Source organism: Manihot esculenta, chromosome 8 (genome assembly GCF_001659605.2).
Source record: "Manihot esculenta cultivar AM560-2 chromosome 8, M.esculenta_v8, whole genome shotgun sequence".
NCBI classification, from domain to species: domain Eukaryota; kingdom Viridiplantae; phylum Streptophyta; class Magnoliopsida; order Malpighiales; family Euphorbiaceae; genus Manihot; species Manihot esculenta.
This window is the reverse complement of record NC_035168.2, coordinates 35,816,344-35,839,322: the sequence shown is the minus strand read 5'-3', so window position 1 is coordinate 35,839,322 and position 22,979 is coordinate 35,816,344. Positions and strand designations below refer to the sequence as shown.

At 35.6% G+C, this 22,979-nt stretch overlaps 1 protein-coding gene across 2 annotated transcripts; it reads left to right on the top strand.

The window, feature by feature from the left end:
- The first annotated feature begins 1,426 nt into the window (after positions 1 to 1,426).
- LOC110621131 (acyl-CoA-binding domain-containing protein 4) lies at positions 1,427 to 22,454 on the top strand. 2 transcript variants are annotated; one of them, XM_021765220.2, is made up of 18 exons: positions 1,428 to 1,782; positions 7,292 to 7,362; positions 8,242 to 8,305; positions 8,419 to 8,490; positions 8,709 to 8,900; positions 9,023 to 9,100; positions 9,425 to 9,535; positions 9,694 to 9,760; positions 9,836 to 9,897; positions 10,316 to 10,455; positions 11,131 to 11,257; positions 11,341 to 11,455; positions 19,123 to 19,211; positions 19,777 to 19,860; positions 19,941 to 20,123; positions 20,237 to 20,392; positions 20,556 to 20,615; positions 21,901 to 22,454. In XM_021765220.2, exons 1-18 carry the CDS (start codon positions 1,624 to 1,626, stop codon positions 22,087 to 22,089), a joined length of 2,019 nt encoding a protein of 672 aa, XP_021620912.1. In that variant the 5' UTR covers positions 1,428 to 1,623; the 3' UTR covers positions 22,090 to 22,454. The 2 variants fall into 2 exon arrangements, with proteins under 2 accessions (XP_043814916.1, XP_021620912.1); XM_043958981.1 differs by lacking the exon at positions 19,777 to 19,860 and having other exon boundaries at positions 1,427 to 1,782.
- The last annotated feature ends 525 nt before the right edge of the window (positions 22,455 to 22,979 follow it).

Genomic DNA, 22,979 nt, shown 5'->3' with positions numbered 1-22,979 from the left:
TAAAGTGATCCTGATCTTATGTTAATTTTGCATAATATTAACTTCAATTTATGACAATTGCATTTTAGTAGTATTTTTGTTATTTTTCTATTTTTCAATACTATTTATTTTTAGTATGTGTTTGGACCATCAATTATTTTATTTTCATAATTTCAGTGATTAAATGAATTATGCATATTTGTATAAAAATCTCAATAATTCCCACTTGTTAATATATAGAGCCCAATAAGCATATATTGAATTGATACCAAAATGGAATCTCTAATAACAGGAGACACAATATTCAGATAAGAAAATATAAATAAACAAACCTCCACTTGAAACTCTATTACTTGGAGTTTTATAAGTTCAATTGTAATGTTGGATAAAAGGGTTGGCTAATCCTGTCGTTATTATTAATAGTGCAGATTTTATTAAGTATGATATTATTGTATAATATAATTATTTATTTGTCGACTACGGCAAGAGAAGCACGTGCTCTATTATAAGGGATTAAATTTATATTTAATTTTAATCTTTTAAAGTGTGATTCAAATGGATCATTTCAAAGAGTCCTTTTATGAAATTGTTCTTTCTCCTAAGCTGGCTGGAATTATTGCACTTAGAGAGTATCTTTTATGGATTCTTAAACATAATAGTCCTGATGTGCATTTTGAGTCCGATGCTAAAGCCATTATTGATGCCATTCTACATAACCAGAAAAATTAGTCTAAATTTAGTCAGTCATGGATTGCAAAAATTTTTGATTTTATAAGTTTAATTGGACTTTTTTTTATATTCGGAGACAAAGCTAATTTAGCCGTCCATTCTCTTACCAAAAAAGTTATTTTACATATTAATCCCACTTTCTGAAAGGACCTCCAAATTCCATCTGTGATGTTTTACACTATAATATTTTCTAGTTTTTTCACTTTTACACTTCGAGGGTTTTAGATTAATTCGGTTAAATTCATGAATTTATTACTAATAAAATTTTGAGTTAAAAAATATAAATAATATTAAAAAAGAAAAGTTTATTATTTAGATTTTATATTATAAAAAATTTATTAGTTGATTATTTTATTTTAAAAAATATATTAAAATATTATTAAATTTTTAAAAATTTATTAATTAATTTATAATTTATCTGTTAAATATTATAAAAATATAAAATATGATGGGATTAATTAGTTAAAATTTTAAAAAATTAATTAATAAATTTTTTAAAATTGTAAAAATTAAATAATAAAATATTTAATTATTAAAATTAAATAATAAAATATTTAATTATTAAAATTAAATAATAAAATATTTAATTATTAAAATTAAATTAACAAAAAATCAATTAGTTGGTAAAAGTTAAAACGTTTTAATATGTTTTTGAAATTTAAGAGAACTAATTAATAATTTCCTATTAAAAATCAGGAGTAAGAGGAATGAATTGGACGGAGATCCAAAAACAAATCTCAATAAACTTCAAAATCCTTTTACACTCTAGTCAATGCAGAAGAAGCAGCGCCAAACGTGCCATTATAATATTCTTATTGTAGTTACAAACGCAAAGCTGAAACAATTTATAGAACACAACTCAAATTTCCTTGCTCACAAATCAAATCATAAAGAGAAAAAGGGAGGGAAGAGGAAATGGCCATGGCGAGGGCAAGCTCTGGCCTCGCGTACCCGGAGCGATTCTATGCAGCTGCTTCATACGCTGGATTTGACGGATCTCCTAATTCCGTCAATACCGTCTCCTCTAAGTTCCAAAACGACACCGCTTTGCTCCTCTACGCTTTGCACCAGCAGGTACCTAGTGAATTTCGTTTCGCTGACCAGTGAATTTCTGCGCTTCATGATTTAGCCAGATCTTAGTGAATTTTGATTTTTCTAATGCAGTGGTGCTCTTGTTTGTTAACGTTGAATTTCGTTTTATGGAATTCGTGTTAATCTCGAGCTGAGATTTTAATAATTTAGCTGCTATATTGCAAACTTAGCAAAGAATTTGATGTGTGAAGGTGCTTAGAATTTATTTGATACAGGCTTACTGTCTTAGTGCAATTATTTCTTCAGTTATTTGCTTTCATTGTCTTCTACTCATCTATGTTGTGAAATGCTGCTTATTCTGAGAATGTTTGAGCGCAGACTTTGATGGATCTAGTCTAATGGAATGGCACTGGGAAATCTGGGATATTGAGAGTGCTGATTCCTAGTCTAGAGCACGAATCCTGATGTATTTGAGGACAACTCAAATGAATATATTGTTTTGTTTTTATTTCCTGACCTTTGTTTTTTAGTAAACAAATTTGAGATTCCAACTTTTTTTGTTGCATTAATTTATAATTAATTTGCAATTTGATTTGGTATTTGCTTGCTGACCTGCTTGCATCATGGGTTTAACTTGTGGTCGCGGGTAATGGGAAGTTCCTGCAACAGCCATAATATAATGGTAATGGCTTGTCACTATGTAAACTATATTGAGTTTACAAAGTGAATGAATATTTAAGAATATAAGTAAACTAAGATACACAATAACATAATAAGCAAAAATATGTTCTGCAAAGATAAATTCACGTTTTTAGACATTATTAGCATTAATCTATCTAAAACTAAAGTAACTATGTAGAATTGTAGATGGTAAATATAACTAATCGTGTACGTCACAGATATGATTGAAGTCTAAAAGTTTATTTAATGTTATTTTCTGATTACTTGTGTATTTTACTAAAATATATTCTAAAAATAGTACAAAATTAGGAAAAAAATAATATATAGATCATGCAAACTAATGCTTCATACTGTAAATTTAGCAATTTCTTCAACAAATAAGCAAACAACTTCAAAAACAAAAATAAATAACTCACTTGTTGCAAGATAAGGATGTGTAGAACTAGAAAGATAGATTATAATCTTAACTCACTGGTTGATAACCTTAGCCCACTGGTTGATAATCTTAGCTCAAGAAACGAGAAATGAAAGATTTGTAAAAGGAAAATTTTAGATGGAAAGTTTAGAGAGAAAGTGAGACATGTTAACTTAAAACTTCCCTAACTAAAAACAAAGCATGAGGAAGAACTATTGTCATCATCTAGACAACAGAAGAAAAAGGTGAGATAATCAGCATTACATAAAGACCGTTGCGGCCATTATTGATAAAATTTTTCTTTCATCTTTAAAGTATAGGTTTCACGGTATCGGTGAGCTAAAAAGCTTGTAAATATCTGCCATTATGTTGCATAGTAGTTATTTAAAACCATGGATTGCATGTATGCATGGATGTAGATGGTAGTTAGGTTTTTGAATGGGTTGCCAAATCCAAAGACCTTTGGATGAGATTATGAAGAATTTTGAAAAGAATTTTTTTAATTCTATTCCAATTGAATTGATCTTTACAAGGTTTGAGTATTTATATACAAAGAATCAACTTAAATTAGAAATATTTACAATAAAAATAAAATCTTTTAAATCAAGCCTAATTAAGATTTCAAATATTTGAATTGGTAACACTTCCATCAAGTTTGTGCATAGGTATCACACATGCCCGACTTGCAAACTAAGGTGTGTGATAGGTCTTGTTGCTGAACCCTTTGGTAAACACATCAGCTAGCTGTTTATCGGAAGTCACATGATCTAACCTCAAGATACCATTTATTAACTTCTCTTTAATGAAATTTCGATTAATCTCTATATGCTTCATTCAGACATGTTGAACCAGATTGTGGACTATACTGATGGCAGCTTTGTTGTCACAGTACAAGAGGAGTTTGTCCCTCTCTAATAGTTTTAATTCCTAGTCGACCTTCTATCATTAAGGGATCTAGCCCAATTTGCATCTGTGAATGTATGTATGCGAAGATGACTGTGTTTAGAGAACATAAGACCTTTTTCAGGAGCAGACTTCAAGTATCGCAAAATGCGAAAAACAGCTTGCATGTAAGACTCACGAGGATCATGCATAAACTGACTGACTAAGTTGATTGCATATGCTATGTCTGATAGAGTATACGAAAGATAAATTAGTCTGCCTATCAATTTCTAATATCTACCAATATCTACTGATTCACCAATCTCTACTTGTAGCTTGTGATTGCTCTCGATGGGAGTTTCTGTTGGTTTGCAACCTAATATATCAGTTTTTTCTAAAAGATCCAGAATGTATTTTCTCTAAGAAATAAATATTTCATTCTTTGACCTGACAACCTTGATTCCTAGAAAATATTGCAGTTTTTCTAAATCTTTAATTTCGAACTCTCAGACCAAAATCTTTTTCAACCTAGTCATCTCTTTAGTGTCATCCCCTTTCATTACTATGTCATCTACATAGACTATAAGAAGAGTAATTTTACTCTTGTGATGTTTGATAAATAGGATATGGTCAGCATTGCTCTATTGATAGCAAAAAAAAAAATCACAGCTCTATTGAATCGATCAAATCAAGCTCTGGGTGACTGCTTCAACCCATACAAAACCTTCTTTAATATGCACACCTTTCTTTGTGTTTTTTCATCAACAAATCCAGGAGGGATTTTCTTTAATATGCACACCTTTTTTTGTGTTTTTTCATCAGCAAATATAGGAGGGATTTTCATATACGCTTTCTCCTCCAAGTCTATGTGGAGAGATGCGTTTTTCACATCAAATTGCTGTAAATCCCAGTCAAGGTTGACAGCGCAAGATAGCAATACTCTTATTGAGTTCATTTTGGCAAAAGAGGCAAATGTCTCCTGGTAATCCACTTCATAGGTTTGAGTGTATCCCTTGGTCACTAGTCTAGCCTTGAATCTTTCAATTGATCCATCTACTTTGTGTTTTACAGTGAACTCCCATTTGCAGTCAACAAGTTTCTTTCTAGGTGGGAGAGTGACAAGCTCCCAGTCTCATTTTTAGCCGGTGCTTTCATCTCTTTAATAATTGCTCCCTTCCATTTAGGATTTGCAAGAGTTTCCTTCCAATTCTGTGGAATAGACAAAAAATTATAAGAGAGAAAGTTAGAAATAGAGTGCTTTGTGCAAGATCTAACTCATTTTTTTTGAGCAATTAGTTTATTTAGATCATCAAAAGGCTCAAGGTTTAGGGATGACTCACCAGATGGAAAAGGCGAATATTCATGACATTGAGTAGGCTACACAATGACTTTTTTTGCTTCTGTTTTGTCTCTTCTTGAGTCTCTTCTTAAATCCGATTTATTCAAACGCCCAATTTGATCACCAATAGTCTTTCTCTGTATAATAGTCTCCTGATTACCAATAGTCTCCCCTGTATAGTAGTCTTCTCTAGAGTAAAATGTTTTAGAGTTATAGGACTAAGAATCGTCTCTTTTCTCTCGTTGTCCTCCATGGGGTAATATAGAAGTAAGGTTCAGTTTCTCTAAATGTAACATTTATACTCATAAAGTATTTTCTAGATGCAGGGTGGTAATACTTGTAACTCTTCTATGTGGGAGAGTATCCAACAAACACATATTTAAGAGTCTTCGGATCGAGTTTTCCACCTGTCCTAGTAGGAATAAAACATGTGTATCCAAACACCTTCGACAGAACAGTATAGGCATTTTTTCCTTGTAGCAGATCTAAAGGGCTTTTAAAGGTAAGAGTTTTGAGAGACATTCTATTAATGAGTTAAGTTGCAGCTAAGACTGCATCTCCCCAATAGGTTTTTAGAAAGTTCATAGTGAAAAGGAGAGATCGGACTACTTCCAACAAGTGTCTATTTTTTCTTTTAGCAACACCATTTTGGACACTAGTGTAAGGACAATTAGTTTGATGCAGCATCCCTCCAGATAAGCAAAAAAAGGGCCATCCATGTACTCTGTACCATTATCAGTTCCCAAAACTTTTATTTTAGCATCAAATTGAGTACAAATCATCTTATGTGAAACCACATGATTTTTTATCCTTATCAAATAAACTCAAGTCATCCGAGTGCAATAATAAATAAAAATAATAAACTAATGATTACCAGATAGTGAGACTGTTTGAGTAGGTCCCCAAATGTCAGAATGGATGGTCATAAAAGGGATCGCATTTCTATTGTTACTGGAGGGATAAGAGGTTATTATATGTTTAGCATACTCATAAGCATCACAAACTAAAGAACCACATTGAGTCTTGGAAAATAAATTAGGATAAAATTTCTCTAAAATAAAAAAAGATGGGTATCCTAACCGTCGATGCTACTGTATGATTTCCTTGTTGATATCCTGATTTCTTCCAAAAAGAGCTCGAGGTGAATTTAAACTCAGATTTTCTTCCAACATATATAAGCTATCATGCAGTCTACCATTGTCAATACTCTTCCCAGTTTGAAGGTCTTGAATAACACAATGGTCAGAAAAAAATTTAATTTTACAGTTTAGTGTTTTGGTGAGAGCACTAACATATAAAATATTAATAGGGAAACAAAAAACATGAAGAACAAAGGATAACTTGATATTTGGAGTACAAACAATAGAATCAGTTCCAGAAACAGGAATGAAGGAACCATCGGCTATTCTGACAGTATTCTTTTGTAGACATGGAAGATAATCAAGGAAGTCTTTAGAAGAGTCCGTTATATGTCTATTTGCGTCAGAATTAATAATCCATGGAGCAAAATCAATAGATGAAATAAAAGTATTATCAGAAGTCTTTACACTTTCCACATTAGTCACTTTCTTGTCTTGCCATTTCAAGAAGGAAAAACTTATCTTTTTTTTTTCCAAAATAGGTATTGTTCACCGGAGAAGGACTTACGCGCCGGCAGGTACAGGCCGGAAAAACCAACGATAGTGAACGGACTAGTGACCTTCGTAAGATAACGCGCCACGCGCCCGCAAAATGAGGCGCGTGGGATTGATGTGCCAAGAGTGTTGAGGCGCAAGTGTGCCTACACGCTGGATTTTGGTCACCGGAACTTGTGGAACGGCTGGCGATGTCACTGCAACTCTTCTAACAGCGGCGGTGAGAGGAAAAGGTGGGCCTAGATGGGAAAATCCCAAAGAGCAGTAGTTGGCTATGGTTTCTGAAGAAATTTCAGATTTTGGAATCTGAAATTAAATCCAAAAAGCAGCCATAAGCCTTTGATACCATGAAGAATTTTGAGAAGAATTTTTTAATTCTATTCCAATTGAATTGATCTTTACAAGGTTTGAGTATTTATACACAAAGAATCAACCTAAATTAGGAATATTTACAATAAAAATAAAATCCTTTAAATCAAGCCTAATTAGGATCCCAAAGATTTGAATCCTCCTATTTAGGAACCTTCTGTGTTGGTCAACTTATTATTTCAAATTGGGGATTTGTACTGGTACTAATTTTGCCAAACATATGTGTTGCAGGCAACTGTAGGACCTTGTAATACACCAAAGCCTAGCACTTGGAATGCTGTAGAACAAAGCAAGTGGAAGAGGTATCTGTACTTATGCATATTTATTAATATTTTGTGCATTTATCAGTGAATTCACAAATCAGACATGGTCACACACAGACACACATCTTCCATAGGCATTCGCTTCAATGATTTCTCAGTTATTTTTTCCATATGAATGAGTGGCTTGTAACTCCTCATGGAACATAAATTACAAAAGACATGTCCAAGAAAATTTGGTCAAATAATGACAGAAATGGAAACAAAAATAGTTAGAATGGAGTAATATGCGAAAAAAAAAAAGCTTAATATTTTAGTTGAGATATTATGGATAATAGATAGATCACCAAATCCATTCTTAAACAAAGTGCAAATCTTAAAGAAATCTATCAATTAAGATTATATTTTATTGCTTTTATCTAGTATTTTCTTATCTCTATCTTTACTCAGTAGTTTTTTATCAGCAACAAATAAATTGCTTGTATTTGAATTTAGACTTCTACTCTAATTAGAAGTACCACAATTGTATGAACCTCCAATGCATAAGGAGTTTATTTTTATTCAATAAAACAAGCAAATTAATTATTTAAAACTCTCTTATTAATGAGTCTGAGGTATTAAGAGCTCCCTTTGATAAGCTCCTTCCCTATTAATAGTCACTTGGGATCGTAACAGCTTGGTATCAGATTTCGGTAATATTATGGAGACCAAAGAATGGCAATTGTAGAAATTGATTTGTATTTGTGTGTGCTTATGGTAGGTGAGTAGCATAGTCTTAGTTCTTTATAAATTTCTCAAGTCATAAGGTACACAATGATTTGGGTAGTGTGCTGCAAGCATTTTATGAGATCACATTGTATTTTGATTTTCATAAATCTTTCTCGAACCAGTTGAGAGTTCTCCGTGTTAATGTTTGTGCAGCTGGTATGGACTTGCCAACATGCCTCCCACAGAAGCAATGCGTCTCTTTGTGAAGATACTAGAGGTCCATAGCACTGGATTTTTAGGTTCATGTTTTCATGAATTACTTGGAATGTGGTCTAGTTATTATTGTTGTTATTATTATTATTATTATTATTATTTTTCCTTTTTGGGTAGGAAGAAGATCCAGGTTGGTATTCTAGAGCATCTAACTTTGTTTCTGAGCCGGTTGTAGACATTCAAACGAATGTGAGTATGTTGGGAATTATGTAGTGTGGTCTATCTTCACCAGTGGTGCCTCATTTTCACTATAATCATTCCTTTTTTCCTAATATTGTTTTATGGACTGATATTTGTGCTACTTGATAGAATGTGAAGAATACTGAAATATATGTCTGAGATAATATGTTAAGAATTTTTCAATGACCTTTTGCTCATGGATATTTTCAAATTTTGCTTGCCCATAGCATAACCCAAAAGTTGATCCTGTAGTCGAGAATGGAAACTCTTTCTTAGAGACAAAGACCATTTCCAGTGAGAGTGAGAGTGTTATAGAACCTCAAGATAAAGATATTGTCTCAGAAGGCTTTGGTTCAGTTGTTTATGATCAATGGATTTGCCCTCCAATATCTGGCCAACGCCCAAAAGCCCGATATGAGGTATTGTGTGTTTATCACTTAAACTTTAAAATTTGAACTCTGATTCTTCTTCTGATGCTGATGCTGCTTTACCACCCATCCTCTTCTCTGAACAAAGTCTTTTCATATTTATCACTTGTCAGCATGGAGCAGCAGTTATTCAGGATAAGATGTATATATATGGGGGAAACCACAATGGTCGATATCTTAATGATCTTCATGTAAGCACGCTATCTTTCACTTACGCATGTGTGCTTGAGGGCTGCCTCACAGACTGGAGTGTATTGCTGTTAATTTGATTAAGCTTCAAGTACTAACTTGTTGAATTCGCATGAAATCCATTGGATGCTGAAATTCTTTGTTTATTGACTGACATTGGAGCTCTCGAAGCAATAAATTTTGTGCTCCAGTCTTATAACCTTTTTTAATCATTACATTTTTTTGCTAAGTTGTTTATGTTGAAAAGGGATGTGAATGATTTGTTTCTTTATGCATCAACATTACCCCTTAAAGAAGTTATCCCAAATTTTGGAGCAACAATGCAGGTTCTGGATTTAAGAAGCTGGACTTGGTCTAGGGTTGATGCTAAGGCTACGGCTGAGTTAGATGAATCAAAATCTCTAGCTGCAGTAACTTCCTGTGCTGGTCATTCATTGGTTAGTATATAACTGAATATCTTGTTTTACATGAGAACTTATGGCAGCGTGATATCACAAATAGATGTAGCCTTTGCACTGGAAGCAAGCAGTGACCTGATATTGGATTAAGCCAATCAAGTGATTTAGTCTGATAATTTCCTTTTCTGTTTTCGCAGATAGCTTGGGAGAATAAGCTTCTAACAATTGCTGGACATACCAAAGATCCTTCTGAAAGCATTCAAGGTATAATAAAGGATACTAATGTTCTTTTGCAGTGATTTCCAACCAGTGTAATGCTTTTCTCCTTCTCCATCACAGTGAAGGCATTTGATCCACAAACTCATACTTGGTCGACCTTAAAGACATATGGGAAAGCACCGGTATATCACTTAAACATCTTTTACATACCAAAATGATGTTAACTGAAACATTTTCACCAAAATGGAGTTAACTGAAAAATTTTCTTTCTTAAATGTATCTTCTTCTCACTACATTAGCTAAAACATCTCCTGCCAATCAGAATAAGGGAAATTGGTTACTGTACCCTGTGCTCTTAACCAGTTAATCTTCAGAGTATTTTCTGATTTTTCAATGACAAGTAAATTTGTAGATTTTGTGGCAAGTTTTGGAGCTGAAGGTGGTTAAACATATGGAAATGGTGAAACTTGAAATTAAATTTTGTATTGGAATTCTGTAAAAATTTTGAATGACGAGGAAAACTTACACTCCAGCAAATTTTTAGTGATAATGATTGCTTAGGAAAAAATTGTAGCAGTCAATTATTATTTTTGCTTGCAGGTCTCACGTGGAGGTCAATCTGTTACACTTGTCGAGACAAGCTTAGTGATTTTTGGTGGACAAGATGCAAAGAGATCTCTCTTGAATGATTTGCATATCCTTGATCTAGAAACTATGACTTGGGATGAAATTGATGCTGTGTAAGATGATTCTCGCAATTTTGGATTGTAGCTTCTGTTTTTTTTGTTTAATACTCCATCTGACCCATAATTTTTATCCACTTTACTTTTTCACGTGTTAAGAAATGCAATTTTTTTATTAACTTTCCAATTATACCCATCTTAAATATATTAAATTTTATTAAATACTAAGAGATGTTTTAAAAAGTTTTTTGGAAATAAGACAAAATTAAATGAGGTAAGAATAGTCAATTTATATGTTATTATATTCTAAAAAAAGAAAGTGGATAGTAATTTTGAGACAAGTAAAAAATGAAAGATGAACGAAAATTATAGGATGGAGGGAGTACCATTTTGCTTGTTATGGATGGGAATGATTAAGGTTTTATGCAAGTCTTTTGATATAGTTGGCCGGTATGTCATGAATTAGAGCAATATTTATGAAGTATTCATGCTTAAGAAACTGTATGATAATAGATGTGTGGATTCTTCTGCTGGGTGGTGGTCCTGTAAATTCCTTTTAACCTTGTTGATTCAATTTCGAGTGCACCATATCTCATGTTTCAAATTCAATCCTTAATTCTTAAGATTTGACTGTAAATAGGACATATAAATTTATACTGAAACAAAGTGATTTTCAATAGGTTTTGTTGAATAACATTTTAGAGATTAATTTGTGCTCCTATTATTTTGTAGTGGCGTGCCTCCTTCTCCAAGGTCTGATCATGCTGCTGCAGTTCACGCGGAGTGCTACCTTCTTATTTTTGGTGGTGGTTCACATGCTACTTGTTTCAATGATCTGCATGTGCTTGATTTACAATCTGTAAGATAATTTATCTCAATTTCTTTTTTTTGTTCTTGTGTCATAGGGTTATTATTAATACCTGTAATGTAATGGATTTCCAGATGGAATGGACGAGACCAACACAACAGGGGGAAATACCAAGTCCACGGGCTGGACATGCAGGTGTGACAGTTGGGGAGAATTGGTTTATTGTTGGTGGTGGCGACAACAAGAGTGGTATGAATATTATTTCTTAAGCATTAACTGCAACTTTTATACGCTTGGCATTTTCACTCTTTAAGAAAAATAAAAATAAAAAACCAAGCAAGAACCGGTAATTCACTTGACTAAAATTATCCAAGTCCAACTAACAAATAGCATAAATACATTAAATAAAGACCTTGAATCCATGATTCATATTACTTGTTGAATGTTAACAATTAACACTAACTAGCATGAAATGGTGTAGAGGATAGAAATCTATCTTTATTACCACCAAAAAGAACATCTAGCTGGAAAATGATCTATATTCCTTGTGGAATCATTTTAAAGTGGGTGAATTAAATTAAAAGCAGCAGCACAAGGGGTTATTGAGTCTTGGGAGGTTGGGAAAGAAGGGCTGCCTTTGTTGCTGCCCAAAAAAAGTTGATAGAGAAAGAAGAGTTTTTATCGGTAAAGGAGCAAGGTTACTTAACCAAAAACTTAAGAATAATGGCTGTTACCATCACATAGAGGTCATAAAGGACATTTTCAACACAAAAATGGCCCTTTGTCTATATATAGGTTGTGAAGATATTGGTGGGCCAAAAAACCTGTATATAATGTCTGTTATGTAAATTATTTAAACCATGCTTGAGACATGATTATTCTCAAATTTGTTTAGCAGGCATGTTATCTTCCCATGTTTTATAGCCATTAATGTTTTCAAATTTTTAAAGAAAAGAGAGAAGTGAATCATTACCATAGTTAAGGGACCTGATACTTCATGGACAGAAAAATTAGAGTAATTGATGGCAGGAATTAAAAATGATTTATGCATGAAGATTTTGTTGTTCTTATCTGCCCTTATGTTGATGCAAACTACAAGGGGCCCTGGCTCCGCAAACATTTATAAAATTTAATTAGGTGGAGCAAATTTTAATTTTTTTATTTGTTGAATCCCACGTCGGTTGTGGAAAGGGGTAATGTGCCTCTTATATGAGCCATAGGCCCTCCTCCCCCTTGAGCTAGCTTTTGGGTGAGTTAGGCTTGACCCAAATTTAACATGGTATCAGAGCCTCTTATAAATATGTCACGTACCAGTAAAAATTCTGAGCATGGGGGTGTGGTGAATCCCACATCGGTTGTGGTGAATCCCACATCGGTTGTGGAAAATGGTAATGTGCCCGCCATTGGCAATCCTCTTCCTTGAGCTAGCTTTTGGGGTGAGTTAGGCCTGACCCAAATTTAACATGGTATCAGAGCCTCTCCCGTCCGATGTTGAGTCTCCTGTAAATATATCACGCACCAGTAAAAATTCTGGGCGTGAGGAGGTGTGTTGAATCCCACATCGGTTGTGGAAAGGGGGTAATGTGCCCTTTATACGGGCCATAGACACTCCTTCCTTGAGCTAGCTTTTGGGGTGGATTAGGCCTGGCCCAAATTTAACATTATTAATTGGCTTTCTCAAATTTTCTAATGACCCTTAATAGTTTATAATTTATTTGTTATGATTTAAGTTAAAGCATTAAAATTACTTAATTGTTATTAAATGAGGACATAAATTAATTTTTTATTGATTGGCTTTCTCAAATTTTCTAATGACCCTTAACAGTTTATAATTTATCTGTAATAATTTAAGTTAAAGAATTAGAATTAGTTGTTATTTGAAAGTTAAATGTAGGTCAACATAATAATCTGTTATCACACCGTCCCAAGTCAAATCTATTGCATCACCACAAATCAAATGGAATATCCCAATTTATTTTTTTTTGTTATCGCTCTTCTCCTATAGGTACAATATAAAAGTTTTTCCTTTGTCTTCTCTTTAATTTAGGTCATACTTTTTGTGCCATCCAAACTAAAAGATAACCTTGCTTCTTTTGTGCAAGTAGACAAAACTAGTACTCTCAACTCTCATTCAAATTTTAGATTGATAAGGTTAAATATATTCTTTACATATTTTGTTGTGTTAATATGTTTAATTTTCATTGTCTCTTTAATTGAAGGGGTGATTGTTATTATTATTTTAATTTTATGCTAACTAGCCTAACTTCTAGGGGTTTATGTGTAATTTTTTTTGGCATTATAAATATTAAGCAAGGATAGTACTTTAGTTATGCTTATTTTTATTCCTTTTGTTGACTTATTTAACTAATCCTAGCTGATTCTAGAGATTTGATTTGATATGATTAGGATCCTTAATTATCTCTGTAATTATTATTTGATTATTTACTTCCTATTTAGATATGATTCTCTGTGTATAAATAGTCATGTAGACCAATTGTAAAGATTAAGAGTGAAATACAAAAATACTCAAAATTTTCCCAAAATTCTTCATGGTATCAGAGTTTTTTCCTGATTTTTTGGGTCCAAATTCAAATTTTCATTTTTAGGGTTTCAAAACCCTAGATCTACCAATTTTGGTACTAACCCATCTAGGAGCCTCTTTTTCTCTCACCGCCGGCACCAGGAGAACCGCCGGACTGCCGCCGGCCGATCAACCAGCTCCGACGTCGGAAAAGCCTGCGCGTGAGGCTCACGCGCCACCCCTTCCCGGCGCGTGACCGGTCGCTTCCCGGCGCGTGATCCATCGTTTGTCACTGTTTCGCCGCTCAGATCACTCCGGCGACGATTCCGACCATCTTTCCGGCTCTCCCGTGCTGTTACCCGGTTTTTTGGTGAATCAATTGGGCTTTCTTGCGTGTACAACCTTGGGTACCTCCTATTCTTTCACTGTTCATAAATCTTTACTATGGCAGAAGGTAAAAGGGTCTCGATTCCTAACTTTGATAATCCTTCCTTGCAAATTAGTCCTATAAAACTTGATAGAACCAATTATCTTGCTTGGTCAAGGTCTTGTTTGTTGTTTATCAAGGCTAGAGGACTGCAGGGTTATGTCACTGGTAATAAAAAGCAACCTGATGAGAGTGATCCAGATTTCCCTCAATGGGACTCGGATAATTGTCTTGTTATGACATGGTTACTGAACTCTATGCAACCTCATATCTCTAAGTCCTATTTGTTAATTGATACTGCTGCAAAGATATGGAAAGCTTTGTCCTTAACTTATTCCAAGATTGGGAATGATGTCCAAATTTATGATATTCGGAATAAGATTCATGGTACTAAGCAAGGAGAAATGACTATCTCTCAGTTTTATTCTGAGTTATGTGGCTTATGGCAGGAGCTTGATTACTATCAAGACTTCTAGGCAGATTGCACTGGAGATGCAGTCAAATTTCGAAAAATGATTGAAAAGGAGCGGGTCTATGATTTTCTTGCAGGGTTGAATAACGAATATGATCCAATTCGGGTCCAAGTGTTGGGAAGAAATCCTTTTCCTTCTTTAGAAGAGGCCCATGCCCATGCCCATGTTCAACAAGAGGAAAGTCGTTGACATGCTATGCTCCATACTGCACCAGTTGAAAAGGCTGGGTTGACTACCAGTTTGAGCACACCACAGCCTCCTACTTCTGAGAAAGATCACTTACACTGTGACTATTGTGGGAAACCAAGGCATACCAAAGAGACTTGTTGGAAGTTACATGGTCGTCCCACTAGAGGTCGTGGAGGAAAACGAGGTACCTCTAGAAATCAAGCTAAGTTAGCAGAAACTGTGGAGGAGCCCTTTAAGGAGACAACAACGACTGAGTTCCTTTCCCCTAATGAACTTCAGAGTCTCAAGCGCCTCTTGTCTCATATTGACACCTCTTCATTCTCTGGTGCTACATCTAACTTTGTAAAGTCAGGTAATGCTTCCTCTTTTAATAATGTTCCATGGATTATCGATTCTGGTGCGAATAGACATATGACAGGCTTTTATAAAGGCTTTCTCAATTATTCTCCTTCTCTAACCAAAGATAGTGTCAAAATTGCTGATGGCTCTTTTACTCCCATATCCGGAACAGGTTCTGTTATTTGCACATCCAACATTAAATTATCATCTGTCCTTCATGTTCCCCACTTTCCTGTCAACCTTTTATCTGTCAGTGCTATCACCAATGCTCTTAACTGTAAAATTGAATTCTTTCCTGATCATTGTGTTATTCAGGATCTTCGCACAGGGAAGATGATTGGCAATGGTAGGCTGCATGATGGCTTATACATGTTGGAGGGTGATCCGGCTTCTTCGATATCTCAAGCCTGTTTTGGAGAAAATAAGGATGTCAATCAGGAAATAATACAGTGACACCGGCGGTTAGGGCATCCATCATTTTTTGTTTTAGAAAAACTTTATCCTGATTTGTTTGCTAAAACCCAGTTTGGCTCTTTATGTTGTGATGCTTGTGAGTATGCTAAACACACTAGAACATCCTATCCTTTGAGCCATAATAAAAGTCACATTCCTTTTGCAACTATTCATTCTGATGTTTGGGGGCCTACTCAAATGGTCTCCTTATCTGGTAATCGATGGTTTGTCACCTTTATTGATTGTTGCACTCGAATGACTTGGGTCTATTTGATTAAAGCTAAAAGTGATGTCTTTTCTTGTTTTCAATCCTTTCATAAGATGGTTTGTACTCAATTTGATACTAAGGTGAAAATTTTGAGAACTGACAATGGAAGAGAATACATGGATAGTAGCTTTTCTGCTTATTTGGAGAGTAATGGGATAATACACTAGACTAGTTGTCCTTATACTAGTGCTCAAAATGGCGTTGCTGAGAGGAAAAATAGACATCTATTGGAGGTAGCTCGATCTCTTATGTTCACCATGAATCTACCCAAAATATATTGGGGAGATGCAATTCTTACATCTGCTTATCTTATCAATAGAATGCCTCTCAAGACTCTTAACTTTATGAGTCCTTTGACGGCTCTACAAGGGAAGAATTCATACGTTGTTCCACCAAAAGTATTTGGGTGTGTTTGCTTTGTCCATACTAGGACGGCAGGAAAACTGGATCCCAAGGCCCTTAAATGTGTGTTTGTTGGGTATTCTCCAACACAGAAGGGATACAAGTGTTATCATCCTCCCTCTAGGAAATACTTCGTCAGTATGGATGTTACCTTCCGAGAAACTGAACCCTACTTCAGTACCACCCACTCACCTCTTCAGGGGGAGAATAATGAGCAAGAAGAGGTGATCCCGAATTCTGTGATTCTGAATGATATGGTTCAACTAGAAAGTTTGAGTTCTAGTAGACAGGGGGAGATGTCCAATCAGGGAGAGAGAACTGGTCGTTTGGACAAGCCAGATTTGAGAAGGTATTCAAGGAGAGATAAGGCAGAAGAAGCCATTATGCAGTCTACTCAGAGTCAAGAATCTTCTCCTGGCGAGTTACCCACAACTCTTTCTTCTGGTGAGTTACCCACAACTCTTGAATGTTTCAATGACTTAGATAAACCTATTGCACAAAGAAAAGGGGTCAGATCTTGCACTAAACACCCTATTTCTAACTTTGTTTCTTATGAATCTTTATCTCCTTCCTATAGAGCCTTTGCCTTGTCTATTTCCTCTGTGTCTATTCCACAGGATTGGAAGAAAGCTCTTGCAGATCCTAAATGGAAGAAAGCAATGATTGAAGAGATGAAAGCATTGGCTAAAAATGAGACTTGGGAGCTTGTCACTCTCCCACCTGAGAAGAAACTCGTTGGCTATAAATGGGTGTTCACAGTGAAACACAAAGCTGATGGCACAATTGAACGGTTTAAGGCCAGATTGGTTGCTAAAGGATTCACCCAAACCTATGAAGTGGATTACCAAGAGACATTTGCCCCAGTCGCAAAAATGAACTCAATCAGAGTTTTGTTATCTTGCGCAGCCAACTTGGACTGGGACTTGCAACAGTTTGATGTGAAGAATGCTTTCCTCCATGGAGATTTAGAGGAAGAAGTGTTCATGGAAATTCCTCCTGGGTTCGCTGATGAGAAGACACAAGGAAAGGTGTGCAGGTTAAAAAAGGCTTTGTATGGGCTAAAACAATCTCCCAGAGCTTGGTTTGACGGGTTTAGCAGAGCCATGATGTCCTTTGGTTACCAACAAAGCAATGCTGATCACACTCTGTTTATCAAACATCATAAGGGTAAGATCACCCTTTTTATTGTGTATGTTGATGATATAGTGGTGACAGGTGATGACAAAGAGGAAATGGCTCAACTAAAGAGGTTGTTGGCCCAGGAATTTGAAATCAAAGATCTGGGAAAACTGCAATATTTTCTAGGTATTGAGGTGGCTAGATCAGAAAAAGGAATTTTCATCTCCCAAAGAAAGTACATTCTGGATCTTTTAGAAGAAACTGGTATGATGGGGTGTAAACCAGCAGAATCTCCCATTGAAAATAATCACAAGCTGAAAGCAGGAACTGGTGAGTCCGTGGATATTGGAAGATATCAGAGATTGGTAGGAAGGTTGATTTATCTCTCACACACTCGACCGGATATAGCCTATGCTGTTAGCTTAGTCAGCCAATTCATGCATGACCCTCGCGAGACTCATATGCAAGCTGTACTTCGCATTTTGAGATACCTAAAGTCTGCGCCAGGGAAAGGGCTTCTTTACTCCAAACATGGTCATCTCCGAATTGAAACTTTTACAGATGCAGATTGGGCAGGATCTCTCGATGACAGGAGATCCACCTCTGGCTACTGCACAGTTGTGGGGGGGAACCTTGTCACCTGGAGGAGCAAAAAACAAAGTGTTGTTGCTCGGTCAAGTGCGGAAGCAGAATACAGAGCAATGGCCCAAGGAGTATGTGAACTCTTATGGTTACAAAAGTTATTAGAAGAGTTGAGATTGTCCGAGAGAGACAAGATAACTTTGTATTGTGACAATAAAGCTGCTATAAGTATAGCACAAAATCCAGTCCAACATGACCGAACCAAGCACATTGAAATTGATCGGCACTTCATTAAAGAAAAATTAACAGACGGTGTCTTGAGCCTAGTTCATGTGACTTCTACGGGGCAACTTGCGGATGTGTTTACTAAAGGGCTTAACAACAAGATCTACCATAATCTGATTTGCAAGTTGGGCATGTGTGACATCTTTGCACCAACTTGAGGGGGAGTGTTGACTTATTTAACTAATCCTAGCTGATTCTAGAGATTTGATTTGATATGATTAGGATCCTTAATTATCTCTGTAATTATTATTTGATTATTTACTTCCTATTTAGATATGATTCTCTGTGTATAAATAGTCATGTAGACCAATTGTAAAGATTAAGAGTGAAATACAAAAATACTCAAAATTTTCCCAAAATTCTTCACCTTTGAATAATAGAATTATATTCTAAAGTTATATGATAACCATTATTACATAGTATTTATTATAGGTCATTGTTATAGTTTAATTTGAACTAAGATTCTTATAGATTGATATTTTGCAAAGATGTTATCTTCCTATATAATTTGTGCTCTCTATTATGTGTGTGTGTGGGGGGGGGGGGGGGTAGAGTTTATGATAAGAATTTTTATTGATGATTATTTCTGGCCCTTCTGTGAAAATTATTTGGCTCTGCCACCGAGTCAGTAAGTTGGTTTACATGTTCTGGTTATGTATTTTTTTGGTTCTCTAATTCAGAAATCTGAATAATTTGTTAGATGAAGCATCATATTTCTGGACTGTTCAAGATCTATTAACAAAAATATAATAAAAGAAGAAAATGGGTGGTGGTCCTGGCTTTATTTTGTATTTCAATGATCAAAAACTATATTACATCATCTAAATGTTCTGCAATTTTTTGGTTAACTTTTTGCAGGGGTCTCTGAAACTGTTGTCCTCAACATGTCAACACTTGTTTGGTCTACTCTGACTTCTGTTGAAGGGCGTGTTCCTCTTGCCAGTGAGGTATCTTACGAGAAGTCTATACTATTTGCATGCTGTAGTACTGGAAATTTGTACACTATTCAGCTGCATGTCAATGGTGGGACGGATGAAATTTTACATGAATGCTTGAGTTTGATCTTGCATCTTGAACTTTTTTTTTTTGGGTGAAGGATATCAAACCTGAATTGAACTTTAATGCATTCTGCTGTGAATTCTCAGCTATTCAACTATTGTTAATTGTCAAATTATATGTGCTTGAATGTAGTATAAATGGAAATGTTGCAATGTAGCTCAGACGCTGCGGAGGAATATAATCTAAACCCATATACATCCTTTAGTTTCCTGTTGCCTATGCTATATGAGTCCACCGTTATTTTTATCAATACCAGTATTCGATGTTATTTTCCCTTTGAAATTTTTGTTCCCATCAATTTTGTGATAAATTATTGAAGGGTTTATTAAGTTGAACTGTAGAAAACTGATGACCATGCTAAATAGAATGGTAGCTAGCCTTTTTCAACTATTATTTTGTTTTTCACTCCCAGAAACTGCAGTAGTGGATTTGATCTTCCTGCCTCTGATGCAGGGGTTGAGTTTGGCTGTGAGCTCCCACAATGGTGAAGATTTTCTTGTATCATTTGGGGGTTACTATGGGCGTTACAGCAATGAGGTTAATTTTGATTCTGACTTCTTTTAGTGTAGCTTCTTCCTTACACATTTTCCTCTTTCTGAATCTGATGTCTATGTTAGGTGAATGTTCTTAAACCCAGCCATAAGTCTACCTTGCAATCAAAGATCATAGAGACTCCAGTACCTGATGGTGTTTCTGCTGTGCATAATGCTACAAATGCTACCAGAGATTTGGAATCTGATCTTGAAGCAGGCCAAGAAGGCAAAATAAGAGAAATTGTCATGGATAATCCAGAGCCCATGGTATGTCAAATTGTAAAATTGCACATGTTCTTATTGCTGAAAAGTCAACACCGTCTTTCATGTGTATCATTATCCATGTTACTTCTGTACTTGAAATGTTTGGTTCCATTCAGAAATCTAAGGATGAAGAATCCAGTGAACATCTTGTAGCAACTTTAAAGGCAGAAAAAGAAGAACTGGAACCCTCTCTTAGCAAGGAGAAATTGCAAACTATCCAATTAAAGCAAGAATTAGTTGAAGCTGAGACTCGTAACACTGAACTTTACAAGGTAATTACCAGATATATTTTGATTGATTTGCTTCTTTTGTACCGTATACCTGAAATTCAATTATCTAGTGTTTGCTTTTCACTAATTAGAATTTTCTGTGGATCATGGCACATACCTCAGGCAACTTTTTAAAGGATTAAACTCTGTTTTCTTGACATCTTAGGAACTCCAATCTGTGCGTGGTCAGCTTGCTGCTGAGCAGTCTAGATGTTTCAAATTAGAGGTATGTCCTAGCAATTACGTGAACACTCTCTTTTCTTCCTGCTGTTTGATTTTGGGCAACTATTTGGTGGTGCCACCTTTTGTCTTACATGTTTTGTAGCCCATAATTCATGCACTCAGTGACCTTTGGAAAGATATCACTATGAAATAACTTTATTTTTTTAAAAATGTTTGTTAAATTTGGGCCAGACCTAACTCACCCAAAAGCTAGCTCAAAGAGGAGGATTGCCTATGGCTCATATAAGGAGTACATTACCCATTTCCACAACCGATGTGGGATTCAATACACCCCCTCACGTCCATAATTTTACTGGTGCGTGGACATATCTATGGGAGGCCCAACATCGGATGGGGAGGCTCTGAAACCATGTTAAATTTGGGTCAGGTCTAACTCACCCCAAATTTAATGTGCTCCTTATATAAGTCATAGGCAATCCTCCTCTTTGAGCTAGCTTTTGAGGTGAGTTAGACCTGACCCAAATTTATGTTGGGCGCCCCATAAATGTGCCACGCACCAGTAAAAAATTCTAGGTGTGAGGAGGTGTGTTGAATCCCACATCGATTGTGAAAAGAGGTAATGTGCCTCTTAAATGAGCCATAAGCACTCCCCTTGAGCTAGCTTTTGGGGTGAGTTAGGCCTGACCCAAATTTAACAATATTCTTTGGAGACAAGTCATGAATATTGGAAATGTTTTTTTATAGCAAAAAGCATTTGGAAAGAGGTGGTTAATAAAAGATTCGCGACATATTCAAGTTAAAGAAATTCCCATCCATGATTTACAAGTTAGTCCATTTTAGTCTTAGTGAAGTCCATGTCTTGAGATGGGAATATAATATGAACATAGGGTTTACTTCAGCACTTCCAGGAAGAATTACCTTTATATTACCTAATTATGTACGGCTAGGATATCAACATCAAGGACCACTTTTAAATAACAAGAAGAAGAAAATATAGTGTGTAAACTACTAGTTTCAGGAACTCCTCCACAGTCCTTTATTTTCTCACAATGGAAAAGAAGATACTCCTAGAAAATTATTTGTGTTATAAGTAACAGAAGGAGGTCTTATTTCCTGTAATAAAGAGTGAATTCAGTTAATTGAGAACCTCTAGCGACTTCTTAGGTATCTTTGTAGTCTGAGGCTGCCTCATGGCTCGTGATGATCCACTTAAGATGATTTTCCTTTGCTTCTGTTGTTTATAAATAGAACCAGCCTAAAAAATTGTTGCTCTTCCTGTTGCATGTTAGATGGAATCTGCTCATGCTAATTGCCTTTTGAATGAACAGGTTGATGTGGCAGAATTAAGACAAAAGCTTCAAACGATGGAGACATTGCAAAAAGAACTAGAACTCCTGCAGCGACAAAAGGCAGCTTCTGAACAAGCTGCCTTAAATGCAAAACATAAGCAGGGCTCTGGTGGCATGTGGGGTTGGGTCGCTGGAACGCCTGGTGGCCAAAGAGACGATGAAGCCTGAATTTTGTTAAAGCCTTTTTTAAGTAGTGATCGTTACACGGGTTATCATTAATCAATTTTCTATCGAATATTTTTCTTTTACTTAGCCCAGTTCTTTTACTGATGGGAATAAAGATATCAAGATTTGTTGGCCAGAGTGGAAAACCCCACCCTTTGCAGGTAAGTGTGTACTGATAGTTTAAGTTACGAAGTTCATGGGGCCATTGCAGCAATATTTTTGCGACTCCAATTTTTAGAGTTTGTATTTGAAGCGAATACCATTTGAAAGTATAGCTTTTCAAATTTTGTCGTTCAATTTGATGAACTGGGAACATCATTTGTTACGCGAATGGAAATATAGATGCCGTGTCAAATTTTTCTGATCTAGTGCCACTGTAGGCTTGATCTTTCTGAGTAAGATGTTCTGTTCCTTGGAATTCCTTTTCTTTTTTTTTTTTCTTTTTCTCCATCAATGTCTCTCTCTTCCCCTCCTCTATCCATCCACCTTTCTCTTTCTGTCTATCCTTCATCGACGCACTATCCAATCATGCGCCAGCCAATTGCTCAGTCAACCGTCCATCTCAAGTCCATTCTGTGGAAACCAACATGTGATGAAGCGGGGCAAACAACTAGTGGTAATGGTGGTAGAGGGACAGCGTGTGTAAAATTCATGTTGGGTGGGGAAGAAACTAGTAGAGCAGCGCAATTGATGGTAATAGAAACTTCAACAACAATGCTAGTTTTGCTGATTGTGGTGCACCAACTTCTATTGCTATGGATTTAACAAGAACTATCACAAGTTTATGCCTACATCTCCATCTCCATTTCTATCTCTATCTCTATCTCAATCACTTCTACTCCCTCTTCCTAGTAAATTTGCAGAAGTGTCCCGCTTAATAACTCGCATCGCAC

Bases quoted from the DNA above. Each gene is read 5' to 3' on its own strand.
- LOC110621131 (XM_021765220.2), top strand. From the start codon at position 1,624: ATGGCCATGGCGAGGGCAAGCTCTGGCCTCGCGTACCCGGAGCGATTC. The intron at 8,306-8,418 runs GTCCATAGCACT...CTTTTTGGGTAG, and splicing joins TCTTTGTGAAGATACTAGAG to GAAGAAGATCCAGGTTGGTA. The intron at 9,536-9,693 runs GTTAGTATATAA...CTGTTTTCGCAG, and splicing joins CCTGTGCTGGTCATTCATTG to ATAGCTTGGGAGAATAAGCT.